Below are 22,700 nucleotides of genomic sequence, written 5' to 3' on the forward strand. Positions count from 1 at the left end.
AACAAGTTGTAAAGCTGCCACTGGGAGGGGTTGTTGTGGAGCTGCCGTGGGGATGAGTTTGAGTGCGTGTCAGTGTTGCAAGGGCATACACAAGATGTTGAAATGGTCTAGTGGCATCCATCAATGGATGTGTTGGTCTCGTGTAGCTATGACAACACCATCAAGGATTGAGCAGAAGAGTTCTTCGGTGACTGAGCGAGAGTAGCACGGCGGAGTTCTCCGGCGAGCTTGGTGGCGGCAGAAACAAAGGGGCAGCAACAAAATTGGATTGTCTGATCATGAATCAACGCAGATCGTCAAGTGAGTATGTGTAGAAAACTTTAGCGGGCAGCGAAGGCAAGATTGCCGGCCGACTGCCCGCCGGCGAGAAAGAAATATAGGCCTAAATCTTATAGCTTTGATACCATATTAAAATTGATGTATATATTGATGTATTGAATGTTATATATTACAAATGGTGAGGGGCTCCTTATATAGGAGATGTAGGTGTAGTGGAGTAGGTGAAGTAGAGTAGGTGGAGTAGGTGTAGTGGAGTAGGTTTTAACAATTACAGTGGGCTTTGAGGATCAGGCGTTGACTATAAAAGCGCTACTTGCTAGAGGGAAGCAGCAGCTACAAATGATATCAATTTTTGGGATGCCTGGACTCGGTAAGACTACTTTAGCCACAAAACTGTACAATGATCCTTATATCGCATACTACTTTCATATTCGTGCATGGACCTATGCTTCTCAATTACCCAGGAAAACAGATATGTTGTTGGACATTTTACGTTCTTTTAATGTCATCTTTACCGATGAAATTAAAAACATGACCGATGAGCAGCTAGGCGAAAAGTTGTACAAGCAATTAAAAGGCAAGAGATATCTCATTGTCATTGATGATTTATGGGATGTTGGTGCCTGGGACGATCTTAAAATGTATTTCCCCAATGACAACAATGGAAGTAGAGTTATGTTCACTAGTCGGCTCAAAGAGTTGTCTATGCATGCCTCACCTGATTGCCATCCTCGTTGTCTACGTTTTCTCACTGAAGAAGAGAGTTGGGAGTTATTACAACGGAAGGTGTTTCAAAATGAAAGTTGCCCTCCAAAACTGATTGAAATTGGGAAGCAAATAATGAAAAAATGTGAAGGGCTTCCACTTGCAATTGTTATAATAGCAGGACTTCTTGCAAAGAACATCAAGACACAAGAGTCGTGGATACAAGTTGCCCAAAGTGTAAGCTCATACATTGTTAGTGATCCAAACCAGTACTTGGACACACTAGCACTGAGTTACAATCACTTGCCTCGCCACTTGAAACCATGCTTTCTCTATTTAGGAGCATTTCTAGAAGACCAAGAAATCCCGGTGCAGAAATTAATTTGTTTGTGGCTAGCTGAGGGGTTTATACAAAAAATTGGGCAGAGAAGCTTGGAGGAAGTAGCAGAGGATTACTTAATGGATCTAATTCAGAGAAGTCTGGTAATTGTTGCTCAAAAAAGGTTTGATGGTCGAATTAAAGCATGTCGTATGCATGATTTGTTGCGTGATTTATGCTTGAATAAAACCAGGGAAATTAATTTCCTACAGTGGACTCGCAATTGTAAAGACGCTTCTCCTTCTTCTTCAAGTAATTATGAAACAAATAACCAACGCCGCCTGTGCATCCTTTCTTACTTCGGACCAAGATTTGATCATATTTTCTTACAGTCTTATGCCCCAACAGTTCTTCAGTCATTATTGTGGTTCAGTCATGAGTTTGAGAAAATAATTGGTTATGACGACAATTCGTTTGGTGATATGTGCTCGTTTATTTGTTGTACCTTCAAACTTCTTAGAGTGTTGGAAATATGCTATAACAATGCCTTCTTTCCAAGAGAATTAACACAACTTTTTAATTTGAGGTATTTGGCAATTAATTTGAAATACTCCTGTGAATTACCACCATCAATATCCAATCTCTCAAACCTGGAAACACTTATTATTATTTCTACAAAAAGGAGTGAAGTTATTCTGCCATGTAATGTTTGGAATATTACAAAATTGAGGCATCTTTATGCTAAAGGAGGAGCAAAATATGATGGGTCTTTATGTTCTGAAGAAGCAGTAACAAATCACAACCATCCCTCTATATTAGAAAACCTACGAACCATCGCAAACATAAACCCCTGTGGACATGTTCAGGATTTATTGGCAAGAACTCCTTTTCTTACAAAGCTGGGACTTTGTGGACATCTGTTGTCAGATTCAGGGAATTTGATGTTTCTTAATCTAGAATTTTTAAGACACCTTGAGACTTTGAAGCTACTGAATAAGTTCTTGTACCCAACCAATTTCCGAGAGGTCACGTTTCCTACAAATGTAAAGGCTAACCTTGAAATATACAAATATAGAGTGGGAGGATATTTCAATCCTTGGGATGTTGTTACCCAACCTTGAGCTTCTCAAATTAGAAAATAGTGCTGGTTGGGGACGGCAATGGGCAACAACTGATGGTGGGTTTCCTCGACTCAAATTCTTGAAACTGAAGGACTACAGTGTTAAGCAAAGGATCACCTGCTCTAGTCACTTTCCAAGCCTTCAACACTTGTTGCTGGACGGGTGTATATCTCTCGAGGAAATACCATCTAGTTTGGGGGATATACTCACTCTGCAGATGATTGAGGTAAACTATTGTCGTTCCACTGTTGTGGAATCTGTCAGGAAAATTAAGGAAGAGCAAGAGAGCATTGGACATAATTGGCTCAAAGTGCTGATTAGGAAATCTACGCTGGCCCTTTGAGTCAAAATTGTAATGATACAGCTTGCAAAGGTATGTTCTTTTTTTATATTTATGTTTAATCTTTTCTTTTCTCTGTCATATTTCTCATTTTGGATTCAACCCTACATCAAATAAAAGAAATCTATCTTGTGTATATATAACCTAGCATAAAACTGTACCGTCTTAAATAAATAGTAAAAAAATTATCTTAAAAATTAAAGTAATAATTTTAAATTTTAAAAGAAAAAAATAGTTAAAATTATGTGAATGAGTTGTTTTCATTTGAATTGCACTGAAATCGTGTTTTAATTGTTATTATTCATATTTTATTGTAAGTATTAACTAATAGATATGTATGTCATTATGTGTATCAGTAACATTTTAGATCCAAAAAAATTGAATGAATTATAAAAATTGTGTTTAGCGCACAAGATAAATATATATACTTTTATATTTGATTTTCTCGAACTAGATTTTCTCGAACGATATAACTAAAATTTCTAATTTACAATTACATAAAAATAGTTTCTTTCACTTCATTTTCATTTTTTATTTTTTAATTTAATTGAGCATATAGCATATAGCATTTTATTTTTTTTCATATTTTTTTTTTTATTTTTTAAATTTTTGTAAGCATTTTTGGTATATGTGATATGTAAGTATTAGATAACAATATCAATATGGTCAAGTATGGAAAAAAATTAGGGGAAACTACGTATAGGTGAGAGAAGGGGAAAGAAATTACCAATACATGGAGGCCTCACAACCTTTCATTTGCACCCCATCACAGACACACTTGCACCCCTGTGTGTTTGTAATTTTTTTCCTCTTCTCCCACCTGCATGTAATTCCCCCCAAAAGTTAAGGATCTTGAAAAAGGAAATAAAAAAATTATCAAAAAATAAAATGTATGGAGTGTATGCTAAAATTTGACCACACAACCAATACTCTGATATTTCTTTTGGAATTTTGGAAACACAGCTGTAGAACACGCTGCCTAGATCTATGTCTGCACAATTAGAAGAAAGACTAACCTGGTTGCTCGGGCACCTTGATGATAAAGTCAGTAAACTAATATCTCAAGATATTTCGACAGAGTAACAATACCTCAAATTAACACAAATTCATGTACCTCTCACACATGGGGGTGCCTGCTTTTATACAGAGTTGCCCTCCTCCTAGGCTAGGAAGCATGGATACTGATATGAGATACATATATAATACAATACAGATATGACAATACAACAAAATCTAAAAAAATATAATACGGGTACAATTATGATACGTTTGTGAAAAATATATTTTTTAAAATTATTAGTAGTGAGTTACACAAAAGCTAAAGAATGTTGAGAAACCCCAATGTAATTGTATAATGCAAAACATTAATCTTTAAAAACTAGCTATTAATTTATGCTAGTAGCTTGTTTACCTTTGGCTAAAAATGTAAAACCAATTTGATATATGTTTCAGGATGAAGATTGTCTTGCCATGGCTTCCCTCCTTTGTTCTGAATCAAACAGAAATTGTGTTTTCAAAGGTGCTATCAGAGAAAATATACCAATTAGAGATTGAGTGTTTGATTGTACTAGAAATTGTTAGTTAAGTGTGCTTGTATGTAATATAGCTGTTTGTGAGTGCTTATCTGTAATATATAACTTCTATTTGTGAGCAAATTGTTGGAGTATTATTCCATAACTTGTTTACTGTCAAAATGTAAAATAGGAGTAGAATTTGTGACTCCAAATTTACATGGTTTAAGCAGATGTAGGTGTTTGGTATGGTCAGCCACTTCAACTGGGAGGGACAGGGCATTTGAGTTGACAATATATCCTTCATTTTTTATATACTTTGCATACATGATGCACCACTTATTCACCATGCATTAATAGTTTTGAGTAGTGATATGCAGATAGAAAAATTGTAGAATTTTTTTGTATAGAATGATGTGGCATAGTGTGGTCCCTTTAAAAACATAATTTTCATCATCATGATCATGATTGACAAATAGTAATGATACACAAATAGAAAAATGAGAGGTTCTATTATCCCAAGAGATCAAGCACTATCTGAAAATCAGAGGTATTGTAAAAATTGTTCTATGGCTGTTATGCTTGACATGAGCTAGGCCTATGATAAAGTTGAATGGCCTTCTGGTGGCTATTATGATCAAGTTGGGATTTGCAACGCAATGGATCCGGTTGATTATGTAATTTGTCTCTATTGTATTTCATTCCTTGCTGATTAACGGGCACAAACCTTGGTTTATTGTTCCGACAAGGGAATTTGTTATCACTGTTTCTCTTTTTGATTTGTATTGAAGGTTTGTCAACTATGTTCAAAGATACTTGGGTTTGCCTTCGCATATGGGTGGGTCCAAGATGGAGCTCTTTAAATTTGTCGCAGATGGGGTTAAATAGAGGCATGCAGGATAGAAAGAGAAATGTTTATCTTTTGCAAGGAAGGTGTTATTTGAGTCGGCTGTGTACACTTTTTACCCACACTTTGCAATGCCGTTCTATAAACTACCTGATATCATTGTGGGCATACCTATCTCAATTACGAAAATGTTGTGCAATATACTACCTGATGTCATTGTGAGCATATCTACCTGAACTAAGAATACAAGAGACGATTGGACTCGGCAGTTTTCAGTGAAAAGTGAGTATAATATTTGTTGAGTTGAGGATATGAGGTTATGGTTGGAGCTACGAAGGAAAACAGTTTGTTGAGGCTATGGAAAGCAATTCCAGCAATCAAAGTTCCTGAAATAATTCTGATATTTATGTGGATATGTTGTCTTTGATATCCTACCAGTTTAGACAGATTTTGCAGACGAGGAAAATGGCCATTGAAGAAATGAGTATATAAATAGAAAAAATTATACACACTTTCTGTATAGCACAACGTAGTCAATGTGAACGATTCATTTTCAGTTATACTTGTTTAGATGGCAGACATTATTTAGTTTTAAAACATGAAAAATATTTTCCATTGAGCTTATTTAAGCTGAAAACACTTTCTACTTGAGAAATAAAAAAAACAAAAGCGTTGTAGAGAAAATCTTACCAATGCTTACATAGTACCACCATCTCACCACCACCGCCAACACAACTACTAGCATATTAGTTTCAAAGTCACAATTAGACATAAGAAAACCTAAAAAGACATTTTGACTGAAACCATGGCATAAAACTATATTCTATACCCATCCTGTGTGTCAAAAACAGATGTGTGGCTAAACAGTACAATGTTTATATGGGCCCAAGTTTACTCCAAAGTAAGGTGCATGGCATAGGTTGGTGCCATGAGCAAATTAATACTTTAATTTCTATCTTTCTATTACTAAAAGTACATAACTCAGTACAAAATAACAAAAATTGATACCGACCCTGATAGTAGTCGATTGGCAACTTAAATTACATTGATCTTTGAAACTACAAATTTAAACACAGATTTGATGCTGCTTTAAATTCATTCAACAAGGGATATACAAATCGCAACTGCCATTCCAGATATCAGTGAGGTTAACTGGAGTGCTGTACTTTTTATTGCTAAACTGCTGCCATTGTTCATTTCTGCCAGCACTCCGGCAACTGCAATGTACACAAACCCACCTGCCGTGAATCCCTGAAAACAAAAACAACAAAAACATGATTGGATTATTACTAAAACATATGATACCCTCAGTGCCAAAATGAACTTACTCAGATCATTTGTTGAAGATTCTTTACCTCAATCAAAGATGATTGACCTGGATCTTGGCCCATGACTAAAGCCTGTGTGGCAATAACCATAAAATGTGTTTATTAATTCTTCAATTATTTTGGGACGACTAAAAAAAATGGGGGAGGATTCAACTTGTCATACTAAGACAATACTAACCAATGTTGTTCCTGCTAGTGCCACTAGTGCTGAGAGAAAATTGAAGAAAAGAGCTTTTGAGACACTGAAACCAGATCTTACCAAGATTCCAAAATCTCCTATCTGCACAAGCAGGTTTAATAAGAGATATAGCTCCAAAAGAAATTACATTTTTAACTAAAAAAATGAAAAAAAAAAAAAAAAAAAAAAAAAAAAAAAAAAAAAAACTTGATGAAATACAATATAAGATTTAGTGTTGCCCAAAATATGATTAAATTCTAATGTGGTCTTCATAAGGACAAAACACAACTACACCAACATGGCAAATCTTTAATGACACACAACAAAAATGTCAACAAAATTTTAGATCAAATATTCGCTATTTAGATAAATTATGTTAACATGTTGATGAATATGAGGTCTCCAATATCATGCTAATCACACTATGAATGTCCTAGGTAAAGATCAGAAACTCCACACAAAATGTACCAAGTCCAGTTCATTTTGCACTTGTCATGTACACATAAAAACAAGGAAAAATTACACCAATAGTCCATATACTTTACCCCTGGTGTCATTTTGATCTTGTAATTTCAATTCACTCGATTTGTCTCCTTTCTTTCAAGTTGTGTGTCACACGAGAATGGCACACATATCATGTTTCAAGGGTAAAATAGTCTATTCGCCCATAACCCATCCAGCTTAGTGAATTACACTTGGGTGCCTATAAATGCACCCTAAATTTGTTGTTGGCCATCCCATTTCTTTAAGCACCCTAATCTCTGAATTCAGTTTTGTTCTTTTTCTCTGAGCACCCCAATTAACACCAACTTTATCCCCATCCATTCCAACCCCTCCACCTCCGTCGCCACCACCACCACCGCCCCATCATCTCTGACAGCACCTTTCCGGCAGCACACAGCTGCCTCCCCTTCCTTCCTTGCAGCCCGACGCTACCTCCCCTTCCTTCCCCGTCAAACTGCTACCCTAAACCCCACCTCCCCAATCATGATCTCCCTTTCTCCCAACTCCCCACTCGCGATCTTCCCCTTCTCCCTCCGCCCAAATCCAATGATTTATCCCTTCCCTACCTCCCCTCTCGATTTCCCTCCCCACCACCCGTCATAACCACTATGGCCACTTGTGATCTCCCCAGATCATTGAACCAAGATCTGCATCCTAACCACCACCAATTATTCGATGGTATCCTAACCATCACAATTTGTTCGACATTAGTTGTCCGAATCATGAGCTACAGTCTCAAATGAGGGGGAAGAGAGCAAGGCCGGGGGGAGGGTTTTGGGGTGAGTGGCTAGCAACAGCGGCAGTAACATCTGGGTGAGGAGAGTGGAGAGGTAGAAGTCTGGGTGGGGAAAAGGGATGAGGGATTGCCAGAGTGGGGTGGGGAGGGGCTGCAGGGTGAGAATTGGAGACGGTGGTAAAGGGGGGCCGGTGGCTGTTAGAGTTGCTAGTGGTGCCAACTAGCCAGGGTAGAAGATTGTGGTAAAGTTTAGGGCTTTTTGATAATTTCATTTAGGGGTATAATGGGGTGCATTTAGAGGCACCCATTACACTTAGTTAACTAATTCAAAACTAATATTTTATATATATATATATATAGAGAGAGAGAGAGAGAGAGACAAAGGAGGCAGCTGGTGGGGTTAGGGAAGGAGAAGGGCTTCAAGCAATGGAGAACAAGGGGTTGAGGATGGCCGCGCAACAAAGGAGGAGCACGCCGTGACGAAGAGGTGGCAATCTCTCATTCTGGCAGAGGCGAAGATCTTCAATGATGATATCAAAGGCAATCTCAATCGATCTCCTTCCTCTCATACCTATCTTCTCTTCCCCCTCCTTCCTATCTATCTTCCTACTTTTCTTTTTTCTTGATTTATGGAGGGTAAAATTAATTTGACAAAAGGAGGTGGTTTGCTAAAAGGAGGCCTTGGTGGTGGTTGAGAGGGGGTGATTTGGCAGATAAGGTGCTTCACAGTAATGGGGTAGTGGAAGGGGGGTTGCTGGTGGTTGGGAGGGTTGCTGATGGCTAATGGAGATGGCAGTGGAGGGGGTTGAGATTGCTAAATGATTATTTATCTTTTTTCCTTGCTGATGATTGTTGGATGATATTGATGGGTTGTGTTTCAGGCTGGTAGAAGAAGGTTTGGATGGCAAAAAGGTAGTTTTAGTGATGGTTGATTGGGGTTGGTTGATGGTAGTTGGTGGCAATGACAGTGAAGTGGGTTGAGTGGAAGAGGGTTTGGGTGTCAGAAGTGGTGGTTTGGGAGGGTGGAAGATGGTGGATGCTGGTGATTGCCAGCAGAGCAGTGATGAAAGAAGGCGGTGCATGGTGTTGATAGCCACTATTAATAGCCGATGTTGATGGAAGGTGGTGATGGTTTGCACTGGGTTGTTGGGGAGAAAGGAACAATAACTGTAGAGGGTAGAGAGATAAACAGTTAAATTGACGATTATGCCCCTGAAAATTGGTTCTGTCAAAAATTGTAACGACCGTTTTAGATTGGACTTAAGCGACACGACACAAACACGCCGACATACCAATTTTCAAAAAATGCAAAACACGACACGTGGGGGACACGCATAAAATATATAATTATATATTTATTATATGTTATATATATATGAATATATCATTCAAAAATAATACAAAATGCAATATGACACTAATTTTTATAAATTTATATGATTTTTGTTTTATTAATGTACCTTAAGTTGTTTTGTTCAAGCTTATAATTAGTTTTACCTGTGTCTAATCGATAGACACGTGTATTTAGGTGACAGACAAGTGTGTTCTCTAAGTGTCCAAAGAGTGTTAGGGTCTTTAAAAAAAATTAAAAAATAGGACACGCTTTGAAGAGTGTTGACACGTGTCGAGTAAGTGTCCAAAGAGTATTGATGTCCGACACGGATACGTCACTTTCTTAGAAGTGTATATGCTTCTTAGTTGATGGCTAATGCAGATGACAGTGGAGGGAGTTGAGATTGCTAAATGATTTTTTTTTTCCCCTTGCTGGTGATTGTTGGATGATGTTGATGGGTTGGGTTTCAGGCTGGTAGAAGAAGGTTTGGTGGCAAAAAGGGCGTTTTAGTCATGGTGGATTGTGGCTGGTTGATGGTAGTTCGTGGCAATGGGTTTGGGTGACAGAAGTGGCAGTTTAGGAGGGTGGAAGATGGTGGATGCTGGTGATTGCCAGCAGTGATGAAAGGTGGTGCATGGTGTTGATAGCCACTATTAATAGCCGATGTTGATGATGGAAGGTGGTGATGGTGTGCACTGGGTTGATGGGGAGAAAGAAACAATAATTGTGGAGGGTAGACAGATAAACAGCTGAATTGACCATTATGCCCTTGAAAATTGGTTCTGTAAAAAATTGCAACGACCGTTTTCGATTGGACTTATGCAAGACGACATGAACACGCCAACACGCCAATTTTCAAAAAATGCAAGACACGACACGTGGGGGACACGTATAAAATATATAATTACATATTTATTATATGTTATATATATGAATATATCATTCAAAGATAATACAAAATGCAATATGACACTAATTTCTATAAATTTATATTAAGTTGTTCTGTTCAAACTTATAATTAGTTTTACCTGTGTCTAATCCATAGACACGTGTATTTAAGCGATAGACACGCGTGTTATCCAAATGTCCAGCTCTTTAAAAAAAATTAAATATATAATTACATATTTGTTACATGTTATATATATGAATATATCATTCAAAGATAATACAAAATGCAATATGACACTAATTTCTATAAATTTATATTAAGTTGTTCTGTTCAAACTTATAATTAGTTTTACCTGTGTCTAATCCATAGACACGTGTATTTAAGCGATAGACACGCGTGTTCTCCAAATGTCTAGCTCTTTAAAAAAAATTAAAAAATAGGACACGTTTTGAAGAGTGTCGGACACGTGTCAGGGAAGTGTCCAAAGAATATCCGTGTCCGATACGAACACGACACGGATACATCACCTTCTTAGAAGTGTCCGTACTTTTTAGTTGATGGCTAATGGAGATGACAGTGGAGGGGGTTGAGATTGCTAAATGAATTTTTTTTTTTTTTTTTTTTTTTGTTTCCCCTTGTTGATGATTGTTGGATGATGTTGATGGGTTGGGTTTTGGGCTGGTAGAAAAAGGTTTGGACGGGATGGCAAAAAGGCGGTTTAGTGATGGTTGATTGTGGCTAGTTGATGGTAATTGGTGGCAATGACAGTGAAGTGGGTTGAGTGGAAGAGGGTTCGGGAGGCAGAAGTGGTGGTTTGGGAGGGTGGAAGATGGTGGATGCTGGTGATTGCCAGCAGTGATGAAAGAAGGTGGTGAATGGTGTCAATAGCCACTGTTAATAGCCAATGTCGATGATTGAAGGTGGTGATGGTTTGCACTGGGTGGTTGGGGAGAAAGAAACAATAATTGTAGAGGGTAGAGAGATAAACAGCTGAATTGACCATTATGCCCCTGAAATTTGGTTGTGTCAAAAACTGTAACAACCATTTTCGATTGGACTTAATTAATACAATTTAAAATTAAGAGGCAAAATCGAGTTAATTGAAATTACAATGACCAAAATGACACAAGGGATAAAATATAGAAAGTACTGGCATGATTAGCCCTCGAAACAGTGTCAATTACATTTATCATAAGAAAAGAACCAGAAATGGCGTTCATCTAATAGATCCAATTCATTTTGCACTTTTACCTGTAGTTTAGAATTTTAGCAGATGCTGCCATGCAGAGGGTTTAAGTATCAAGCCTAGCAGAATATATGCAGTTAGTTATGGAGTAAAATAACCCATCAGCTCACACGTTCTTATAGGAAACAGAACAAGGCACCTTACATATGCTTGGATCCTTCTAAAGCCCGGTCAAGAGTGAAGAATTTTAGTAGGGAAAACAATTAAGTGACAACCAAGGTTTTAAAAAGCGGCCGCAACTGTTACGTAACGGTTTTGGCGGTTACCGCCAACCGTTACGGCCGCTTTTGCAGTGTGATTGAGATTCGCAAATGTGTCAGCCGCAGCGGCTGCCGTAGCGGTCGTAACGGTACCGTAACAGCCTGTTACGCACCGTTATGTAACAGTTCCAAACTGTTTCTTTCGAAAAAACACACACAAAAAAGCTAAAAATGAGGGAAGAGGGATAGAGGGAAGAGGGAAGATAAAGAGAGAAAATGGAGGAGCAAGAGATGGAGAGAGAGAAGAGGGAAGATGAAGAACATGTTATTGATTTGTTGAAGCTGTAAGACCTATGCAATTCTATTCAGCTGCTATCACTCAACCATTTTGTTTGTGTGTGTCTATTTATATATTGTTTGAAAATAATAATAATAATAGTAATAAGTGTGGTCATTATCTATTTAGCTTGGTTAAAATATGTATATATATATATATATATTTAGGTTCTTATTTATTCTCTTACTTTTGTCATTGTTTATCTTATATATAATAGTTAGTGATTGATTTTTTGTATAATATAAAGTCATTAATTATTAAAATAAAATGTAAAAACCTCAGTTTATAGTGATTTAAAAATATGAAATATATTGGATCATACTTAAAAATTTACAAAAATTGATCAATATTTATTTTTAACCCAATAAATATGATTATGGAAAAAAAATATGCGTATTGATAAGTTTTTTTCCAATTCTGTGAAAAATAAAAAAATTTATGGTTCCGGTTACTGCAACTGTTACACAACGGCCTTTACACCCCGCAACCGCGCCACCGCCACCATTACGGCGACCGCAACTGCTTTTCAGAACCTTGGTGACAACACAAAATTAACTGATATATATGCACTTATAATAAGCAAATACAACCATGTACAGCATGAAGATCCCTTCTGAATCTTTTGAATCAACTTGCTAAAATAGCTTATTATTATGAAATTGATATCAATATTATGACATAAAATTAGATAGTCATTACTCTTTATTAAAATCTCCATTCAAAATGAAGGAACAATAGGAAGAAAGCGGACCTCTTGAGGAAGCTCATGTGCAAGCAGAAACAGATTTCTCGACCACCCACCAACTGATCCATAAAGAAGGAAAGCACTTCCCAAAGCCATCCCATCAGTAAAATTGTGCTGAAATGTTACACGTTAAATTTGAATGCTTCAGTTTTCAGTCAAATATATCAATTAAAATTGTAAAAATTTTCCCTATAGAATTGTAAAACCCTCACATCCATTAATCTATCTTCACGGACAGTAACACCAATCATAAAGAAACAACATTACCATTGACATTTTAATTTAATAATAATAAAAAATAAAAATAAAACATACTACACCATCGGAGAAGAGGTTAAGGTAACCAAACACAAGATTTGATGGAGAATGAGAAGGTTCTTTTTCGACCACGGATTTTGGCGCTGTTTGGGAAGTGCCTAAAGAGGCTATTATAGCCTAAAAAAAATTTTTAGCCAAAAAGCCACTTTTGCAAGCTTTTTCAAAAAAAAAAAAAAAAAATAGGACTGCACAGCCGGCAGTGTAGGCAGCCTACACTGTCAGCTAGAGAAAATGTTCCATCAATGAACATTTTACGATTTTACCCCTTCATAGCAATTTAAAAAAATATTTTTTTAGGGACAAATTTGTCATTTTAATTTCAAATATCATTTCAACACATTTTTTAATACAACAACTCAAATAAAATCCATCTCATCTTCCTAAATACAAAAACTAAAATAGCCTACTAAAATAGCCAAAAAGCCAAATAGCCTACTAAAATAGCCACTTCCCAAACGAGGCCTTTATATGGTCAGTGGAGCCATTTGGAGCATCTGAAATGTTACCTTCTCCAGCACCACTGCCAGTTTTTCTCTGCAAAAGTGACGATCAAAGGTAAGTTTCAATAACAATCAAGTCACAGTAATAATTTTAATAATAATGAAGACAGTCCTAGCTTTATTGGAACCTTGAATTCAAGCATTTGATATTATTACCACTTTTCTTACCAAGTAAGCTAGTGGGCGTCTTGAATGCCCAGGCAATTTACAGGATAAAGTTTTGTTCAAATATAAGGAATGCTAACCATTCCCAAATACTTGAAAGGGTAATAAATCCATGAATAAATAGATGAGTCTAATGAAAATTGTTTGCATTTTAATAATATTAATACATTGTTATATTCTGGTCAAAAGAGAACCACCCTCATGATTTGAACTACCCAACACATCCGAATCGTGTGACACCATGTTCCCATTCAGGTTCCTCAAACCAAAAGGTAAGATTGGATAATGGATTATGTATCCATGAAATAAGATACTTCATCAAATGTTATAGCATTTCAGTCAACAAAACATGTTTGATATGAAATTGTTGTGCACTAGCACAACAATCCAACTAGATATTTACATTTGTTTCTCAATGTGTTATGTTCTCAACTTTTTTTTGCCACTACTTTGTAACTTATCGAGGTCTGAATCATTATTTTTTATCTTTAACAAACAGAAAACTAAAATTAAAAATAAGAAAAGCAGCAAACCATATTTCATTTCATGCTATTAGAATTTTCTATCACAAGGATATTAGGAACTGTGGAAAAATTATTCTGAATGAAGAAGAAACAATCCCTTTTGCATGTAACAGATACAGATCAGAGATCGATATATGTCGCAAGTGTTTGTATACATTTGTGGCTAGAGACAACTCTCTAAAAAAAACAAAAACAATTCCAGTCTAGCCCGCCCAGCTGCTGCCTGACTATAATTCTCGGTCCACATATGAAGAAATGCCCAGAAACCAACCTAGTTCAAAGTTGATCATAACCTGCCAGGAAAAATCACAATATTGTAACTCATCTTACCTTCCGAAGAGATTCAGGCTGATTTTTCTTTTCAGACCCTCCATCTAAAACCTTCCCTTGAGATGATATTTCTGATATACATTCATTCTTTTCATTGAGAGACTGCTGCTGAATCTTGTCATCATCGTCATTGTCATCCTTCAACATTTTACTGTTCTTATGATGATGGTGGTGGTGAGTATGGTTCCACACATTGGCTCCTTCAGAATTCTCTTCAACATACCTCACAATTTTCTCTACAAGAAGAAAGAGTACAATTCCAGCTGCAACGAGAAAAATATCAATATAAAAGTTCAGGTTGTAGCAAATCCAATCTGCAAAGTGCTTGATGAAAATCATATTAAGAAACAATACCAAAAAACATAAATCGTTAGGAAAGTGAATGAAAAATATTACACTTCATGAAGCCATATTTTAAAATTGAAATGCAATAATTCATTAAATTGCTGTCTCAATGCCCTCTTGAATTTGAATAACCTTCATTCACTTATTTGATACTCCCTCCCGTCCCAAAATATTAGTCTCTTATTCCATTTTTTGTTGTCCTAAAATATTAGTCCGTTTTCAAAAATCAAGCATTAAAATAACATGAATTCCCTATTTTACCCTTTTTTTAAATTCATTAATATTTTTAAAGTGTAATAAGTGTACTACCAAAGGGTAGTTTTGGAAAGTAAAATTTTTTGAAATATAATAATTGTACTACCAAAAAAAGTTGGATTTCCCAAAAAAGACTAATATTTTGGGACGGAGAGAGTAATTTTTTATGTGAAAATTTATTAGATTGAGCCATTGAGAAAAATAGAGTAAAAACACTATCTTTTGCAATCATTGTTAGGTTCCCGAAATATGAAAACTTTAAAATTCAATTGATATAAACTAACTAGCTTATGGGTTATGGAGAAGGCTAGTACTCGAAATTAGTTTAAAAGTGGCTCACAGGCAACAAGCTCAATGACAAGTACGTGAAAAGTGGCTACACATAGCCTCTCAATAACAAGCAAGTGACAAGTGGCTTACATGCAATCATTCAATGACAAACAAGTGCCAAGTACAACCATTTTAGTGACGAGTAGTTGAGAAGATGCTTACAAGCAATCACCTTAACATCAAGTGGTTCATGCACAACCACTTCAACAAGTGGTTTATGCACAAACATCTTCTAAGTATATTACTACCTTAAGGTTAAAGAAACTTACAAACTGATAAAATCAATTCAACTACACAAATCTTCACCAACTACTTGGGGTTGGCTAGATGAATCATAGTTTGCATATTTGATTAAGATCCATAATTTTAGTTGAACAACAAGCTAACATGTGTGCCAAGATCGAAACCTGGCTCTGATACCATGAAAACTAGGTTTAACCTAAACGATGGTATTATTGAATTAATTAGTGAAAGATTACAAGAGAAATATATATAAGAAAACTAAATAAAACCCCAAAGGCTAACAATGACTAAACTACCCTTAATGATATACATATATATATATATATATATATTTTGATTGGTACAGGTTGTTCGGATCAAAGTCCAACTAATCTCTAGGGGTGCACAGTCCCTCGGTAAGGAGTTTCCCGCAAGTGCACCACGATTAATTCAAAGGTTTTCTCCCAGTCTAATGGCCCCAAAGAATTGTTAGCACCAGAGAGGTTTCAATCCCTGAACCTTCAAGTGAGTACACCCCCAAGGCCCAAGGCCTTTCCACCAGCCCAACCCCTTAGGGTTACCCTTAATGATAAAATAAACATATGCTTAACATCACTTTTCTTGAGTCCCATATATCAACTAGGGCCACTTTTTCTCAATTTCACTGTGCATTTACTCTGTCAACCTTTTCATATTCTTAAGGTGATACTCTTTTAATTATCAACAGTGTGTTCAAGGCTTTTGAACCATTCATGCAGTCCAATGTACTCCAGTGACACATTTGGATTATCAATAAATGTCACGACCCAAACCTGCCCCTAAAAGTTTAGGCCATGACTGGCCTGTACTTAGGCCTCAATGACAAAATTTCAAAATATTTAAATGACATCGGGGCCTAAAGCAGAAGCAAATCAAATAGAAATGTCCATTGAGCTTGTGTATACATGATAACTGAAATAATTAAAACAGTGTAAACACACTAATATACATATATACATATATACATCACACACATATACATAAACTTAAGTAAATACAAAATTCTAACAATGCAAGGTTAAAGCCTCAACACGGAGGCGCATTTTGGGTGGTTTGACTTAGCAGGTTCCCAAAAGAAACTCCTGAGGCTGACCTAAGGATGGTCACCAGATTGATCACCTACATACAAATAAAATACAGACTGAGCGAAGCTCAATGAGTAATAATAAAGTGAAGTGAATCAAGTAAATAAGCTAGATTCAAAAGAAGCTTAACACATCCTCTTCCGCTTTTACATCATTCACAACATTAATCGTAATCATGTTCACAAAACGGCCTCGAGCCCAATGTAATACAAAACGGCCTCGGGCCTAATGTAATACAGAACGGCCTCGGACCCAACATATCAACAGCTATTCCGAACATTGGAGGGTAGATGGAACATCGACATGTCTCCACCTCCCGTGGCCTTGGGCCATGAGTCATAAGTAATCCATATCATAACGGCCTCAGGCCCATCAATAGAACAAAACGACCTTAGGTCCATATCAATGCCATTGTTTAATTCTTTCCATCAAAACTTAATTCGCATAACGTACTCCATTACAATAAACGTAATTTGTATCCAACAAACATACATGAACCCTAGTACGACTCATCCAGATATACCATTCACAATCAAAAAAATATCTAAACCATAGCACAATGATTCCAATGTGCCAAGTATAATCAAGGTATGATAATTCGTAAGCAGAAATACAAGAACAAATATATATCATTACACCATTATTACTCATAGTGCTTTGGCCGTGTAGGAGTCTCTTCCAGCAAGCAACCTACACAAGGGGCGCACACACACAACTTATAAATTATTCACTGTTTCCTTAGTCTTTCCTCTTCACTTATTGTTCGATTCGTTAAGTTCCGTTCAATTATAAACATTATAGAAGAATCAAATGGACATTCTAACACATTCAGAGGGTCGAGAAGGGTAAAAGAAACCAACAAATTTTTCCCTCTTCAGCCGCACGTGCGGAAATCCCTCACCGCACCTGCGGGAAGGTGTGCTGCACGTGCAGCCCGCATGTGCCTTTATTTCAATATGCAGTCTTTGGCCTCCCCTGTTTTCCGCACGTGCGGCTGTGAGCCCCGCACATGCGGCTGATCCCCGCACGTGCGGTCATAGGCTCTGTTTGAGCAGTCCAAAACTTCAATAATTTCAAGCTTTCAAAAGTATTCATATGGCCCAAATCAAGCAAAATTCATTTCATAACATAACATATAAACATGACAAACATGAAACCTATACTCAAATGGGTCATAACTCATTTTACTTTGACATTTACAATTCTAATTTCCATAATTCCTTCATCTTCTTCATCTTAATATATACAACATATACATACATATATGTGTGAGTTCAAAACATGCCAAAAAAACAAAGATGAAAAGGTAGTGACCCACACCCTAACTCAAAACAACCCAAAATACAAGAATCAACCCTTAAATTAGTCAAATCCAATGACTACCTCTTCAATTTCATGAAACTGGTTAAGTTGGGATCATAACCCAAAACCCTAACTCCCATACATATAGAAAACTTTGTTTTAAGGTTTGATTCTAACCAATTAAAGAAAGATTTAGGGTATTTAAGACTTACTTTGAGCTATCTTCTTGATTTCCCCTTCCAATTTCTCAAATCTATAAGCTTTAAGGTGAGCTCTCTCCTTCTCTCTCTTTTCTCTTCTTCTCTCTCTTTTCCAGGAGATGGTTTTGGTGTTTGGTTGAGTCTATACAACATATAAGGCTCAAAAATATATATAAACAAGTCTATGTATCTATATGGCCAACCAAACCCAACTTAGCGAATCAGACGAAATTAATTTTCAATTAAACTTCACAGATGACTAAAAATTATACTTATCATAATTATGTATCCCATTTTGGTTTCTGAAGCCTCCAAGACCTTCAATTTGCAGTGCAAAGTTAACCACCCAAACATACTTTAACGAATCAGACAAATCAAATTTTCAACTAACTTTCCCAAATGGTTCTAAAAATTCCCATCAGCATATCCATGTATTCAATTTCGGTTTTTGAACCCACGAAGGTCGGCGATTTCAGTTCTAAAGTCATAGCTCAACAGATAATTCCTCAATTCAAACAGATATCATTAAATTAAAGCACATTAACCCATAATTAAATAAAGATAATTTCTGATATGCATTTTGGGGTCGTTACAATAAATGTGCATATATAATTTGTTTATTACTTTGCTAACCATTAATAATTATTTATTATTCAGAATTATTAATTTTCAAATTTGAGAGATGAGAAAGTAAATTTTTTCTGTACATTATTAGAGGCAAAATTACAGGAATATATAACACAGATAATTGTGCCATGTGCACAATGCATACATATATATTGTAAAACAAGAAGCATCTGACTGAGATTAACAAATAGTGTATGCACGTCGCATGTTTCTCAACTTACCCAAAACGGACAAACCAACAGAAAGATCTTTTAAGGTATGTGCATGTTTAGGAGAATGTGAATGCTCATGTCCAAAATGAGCATGGTCCACATCATGATCGTATGAATGGGAGTGTTCACCACCTGCAAAATATAACATAATCGTAAAACAACATATTATGACCAGCAACAATTAAAACATGCTACAAACTGTAGGTGAAAATCTAAAAAAAGAAAAATATAGAATCTTCTGGAAACTGTAGGTGAAAAACTGAAATCCTATCCCAACCTATCACAAACTTCTCCATTAAACACACCTCCTAAGACCAAACAACCAACCTCCCCAAAACCCTCTATAGTAAATAAAAATAGAGATAAACAATCATCATGCCTAATACCCGTAGTAGTGTAAAAAAGTATCACATGCTTTACTCTTCAATATTACTAGAAAAATTACACGTGGACAAACAACCCTTGATCCACTTTCTCCATCTCTCACCAAATCATTTCTTTGGCATGACCGGAAAAAAAAAAAACAAAAAAACAAAACAAAACAAAACTCCACATAATGATATATTTCTTCAAAATCACCCTTAAAGATAACCCTCTCCATGTTTGTAATGTGTACTCCTCAACCACCTCATTAGCTACCAAAACAACTGTGATGTCCCGGGTCTCAAACCCGACTTGAACTCTCATTTTGGATTCATTTGTTTTGTTTCCAGAGTTCTGGGTGTCCTATGGCATGGCAAGTTAAAATTTTCAAGTCTCAGGCGTAAGGACGGAAAACGGAGACGTGGAATCACCTTGAGGTTTGGGCTAAATTAGGTGGGCCACACGTGCAGGGTACGAGGCCGCACGTGTAGGGTATGAGGCCGCACATGCAGAGTAGGGGGCCGCATGTGCGGGGAAGGGGGCTGAAGGAGATTTTGTGATGTGTGAAACCGCACGTGCGGTGGGGATTCTCACAGGTGCAGAACGAGGCTTTGCATGTGCGACTAAGCACATTTGACAGCCTCGAAATCTGCATTTTCAGCTATTTTTTAGTTAGAACTCATTTTTCCCTCATTTGAATTTTGAACTCACATCTTTCTCTCTCTAAAATTTCTTTTCTTCCTTGCTCGACCTTCTCTCTACACAAACCCACCATCCCACCATCCCTCTTATTTTCTTTGATTTATTAAAATCAAACAACATTTTGATACTAGTCCTTTGGACCAAAATAACGAGCATCTCGAGGGCTACTTTTTGACCAATGGAGATCAAATTCCAACAAGGTCAATTTTGGGTTTTTTCTCCTCTTCTCTTATAAAGGTAGAGATTCTTTGCTTCTTTTCAATACTTTGCTATAGATAGACATGTGGTATTTTCCTATTGCATGAAAACACGATTGTGTAGAGATTTTCGAAATGCATGTGGATTTTGAGTTAGGGTTATGAAATTGGGAGATAATAATATATGTTTATGATGATTGAATATAAAGCCCTCATTTTTAATTGAATATTCATGATGATAGAGAAGAGCTGGTAATTACATAATTATTAAGACTATTATGCAATTAGAATATGAATTGTAGTGATTTAAGTAAAAAGTCCTAATCTTAGTTGTCTACGTAACAACTTCGAGAATGAGGTAAATTGATGGAATCTACGCCTATTTGAGTCGTGTCGATTATTGTAAATTCAATATTGTGAAATTGAAATGGATGGGTTGTCATGTAATGGCAATTAATGAAATCAAAATTATTGAAAGAGTGGATATAAATAGACAAGGGAAAGATAAATGATTTTCTAAGTAACTGTTGTGAAACTTGTATCATGAAATTGGAAGAGGAAGAGAAATATGTAATGGTCTTGAATTTGATTTATGACGAAACTATTGGTGACTGGAAATGATGAAATCAAGTATGAAATTGCTATGAGAATTATTTTGTTTCAATGTGAGAGTTGAGTATTTATTGCATAGAAGTTTTGTCCCTGGCCACCTGTAGAGGATGGTATTGCTTGTTGTAGAATCGATGTGAAATAGGTTGGACGGAAACCTTATGTGTTGGTTAACTGCGTAATTAATTAATCAGACGAGAATGAATGGAAACTCTACTATATAGATGTAATGTGTTCCTTCCAGCTAGCAACCGGTAAAGCAAGCAGGCATGGGGCTTAACAACATCACGGTGGTGATGTGGGGCTTGATGAGACCCCAAGTTTATTTTATCATGAGATTTTTATTGCTAATGTGTGTGTATCTGTAGAGATAATTGTTGATGAAAATAAATATCAATAATATAGTTGGAGTTGTGTTATGAAGTGGATATTAAATTCGGAACAATGTGAGTATGATTTGATGTAAGTGAGTATCACAAAAATACAACGAACAAACCATGGATTGGTTTTGGAAATAAATAATATGATGAAATCATTAGGAGTACAAGAGATGTGATTAGGTTTGGAAATTGTTTAGAATTGAAAATGGCAAACTACCAAGATAATAAAAAATAAAAATAAATAAAAAAGAAGTTTTTTCTAGAAATGATAAAGAATGTTTCTTTTGAGAAAAGATATACTTATGTATGTTAATTTGGGTATAAAAAGTCACATTACATATATAATTATGATTTGCAATGTTCATGATCATAGCTATCCATGTATTGTTATTGTTTAGAATCATTGAGATTCTTACTGGACATTTGTGTTCATCCCACGACGTTGATTATTTTCAGGTGTGAAGTTCGAAAGATTTGTGCAAGACTTAAAAGTCTCCTTGATTGTTAGCCACGGGGCCTATTACCTTAGGCCGAATGGCAATTCATTGTAAAGTGGGTTAATCCCTCCTATTTCGTTCATGTTATTTTCGATGTGAGCCTAAGGGCACTGTTATAATTTAATTGTATTGGACTTGTCGTCATTGTGTAGTCATATGAAAGAGAGAACCTTGATTATTTCATTTATTTTATTCTTGCTCATTAGCTTGGAAATGGACTTAATTAAAGGGACATGGTAATGGATTCGAGTAATAAAATTTGAGAAGGTACAACAACATCTAATATTTAACACCCCTCAACAAAGGCACCTCGAGAAGAGAAGCGAAATCCCCTAAAACCAATCTCGATGACAGATAAAACTTTTGAAAGTTAAATACAAATAAGTAAATAAACAAATAGGTTGAAAATCGCCTATTCTTAAAGAATTCTCTTTATTTGGAATCAAACATATAAATGTAGCATTTGCACAAGCATCAACAACTCCTTTCTCAAAAAATTCATTAAAAACTTTCAACAAATCAAAATTAACAATATCCCAACAAACGTAAAGCGTGGTCATAAAAAAAAAATAATTTAAAAAAGAAAAGAAAAAGAAAACATTAAGCCCTGGGGACCCATCCCTTTTACACTTTAAAACCACCTTCCTATTCCCAAACATCAAAAAGCCTTTCCAACCAAGTAACCTTCTCTGAATCAATGGGGGACAATTCAAACCCTTCTAATCTCATCCTACTCACCCCTCCCTCAAAAGAACACAATCTTGAATAAAAAGGAAATCATCATTAACGATTTGATCTCCATTTGCAACCTTACAAAATAATTTGAAATTCTTATCCCATTCCTCAAGCCAGTCATTAAGCTTTAGATTTTTTAGCCAAA

At 36.1% G+C, this 22,700-nt stretch overlaps 2 protein-coding genes across 12 annotated transcripts in view; one reads left to right on the forward strand and one right to left on the reverse strand.

Annotated features, from left to right (window-relative positions):
• Positions 1-605: 605 nt before the first annotated feature.
• LOC145801911 (putative late blight resistance protein homolog R1A-10) lies at positions 606-4,490 on the forward strand. Its single transcript, XM_082893734.1, has 2 exons — positions 606-2,797; positions 4,217-4,490. Exon 1 carries the CDS (start codon positions 619-621, stop codon positions 2,422-2,424), a length of 1,806 nt encoding a protein of 601 aa, XP_082749860.1. The 5' UTR covers positions 606-618; the 3' UTR covers positions 2,425-2,797; positions 4,217-4,490.
• Positions 4,491-5,913: 1,423 nt separating this feature from the next.
• The window catches only part of LOC114269777 (IAA-alanine resistance protein 1-like), a 40,281-nt gene continuing 23,494 nt past the window's right edge, over positions 5,914-22,700 (reverse strand). For 4 of the 11 annotated variants that reach the window (XM_082893738.1, XM_082893737.1, XM_082893736.1 and 1 more), the window contains 8 exons: positions 19,082-19,204; positions 14,456-14,718; positions 13,400-13,470; positions 12,934-13,012; positions 12,625-12,732; positions 6,629-6,730; positions 6,478-6,522; positions 5,914-6,373 (listed from right to left, as the gene is read on the reverse strand). In XM_082893738.1, the coding sequence (XP_082749864.1) occupies positions 6,218-6,373; positions 6,478-6,522; positions 6,629-6,730; positions 12,625-12,732; positions 12,934-13,012; positions 13,400-13,470; positions 14,456-14,718; positions 19,082-19,204 (947 nt within the window). In that variant the 3' untranslated portion in view covers positions 5,914-6,217. Of the gene's footprint in view, positions 6,374-6,450; positions 6,523-6,628; positions 6,731-11,341; positions 11,396-12,624; positions 12,733-12,933; positions 13,013-13,399; positions 13,471-14,455; positions 14,719-19,081; positions 19,205-22,700 lie in introns of those variants that run through there. The other 7 variants (XM_082893744.1, XM_082893743.1, XM_082893741.1 and 4 more) reach the window with 4 other exon arrangements.

The sequence above is a fragment of the Camellia sinensis genome, chromosome 11 (genome assembly GCF_055761805.1).
Source record: "Camellia sinensis isolate YWXY chromosome 11, ASM5576180v1, whole genome shotgun sequence".
Taxonomy (NCBI): domain Eukaryota; kingdom Viridiplantae; phylum Streptophyta; class Magnoliopsida; order Ericales; family Theaceae; genus Camellia; species Camellia sinensis.

What these genes read in the sequence shown, in the direction of transcription:
- LOC145801911 (XM_082893734.1), top strand. Translation starts at nt 619, where the DNA reads ATGATATCAATTTTTGGGATGCCTGGACTCGGTAAGACTACTTTAGCC.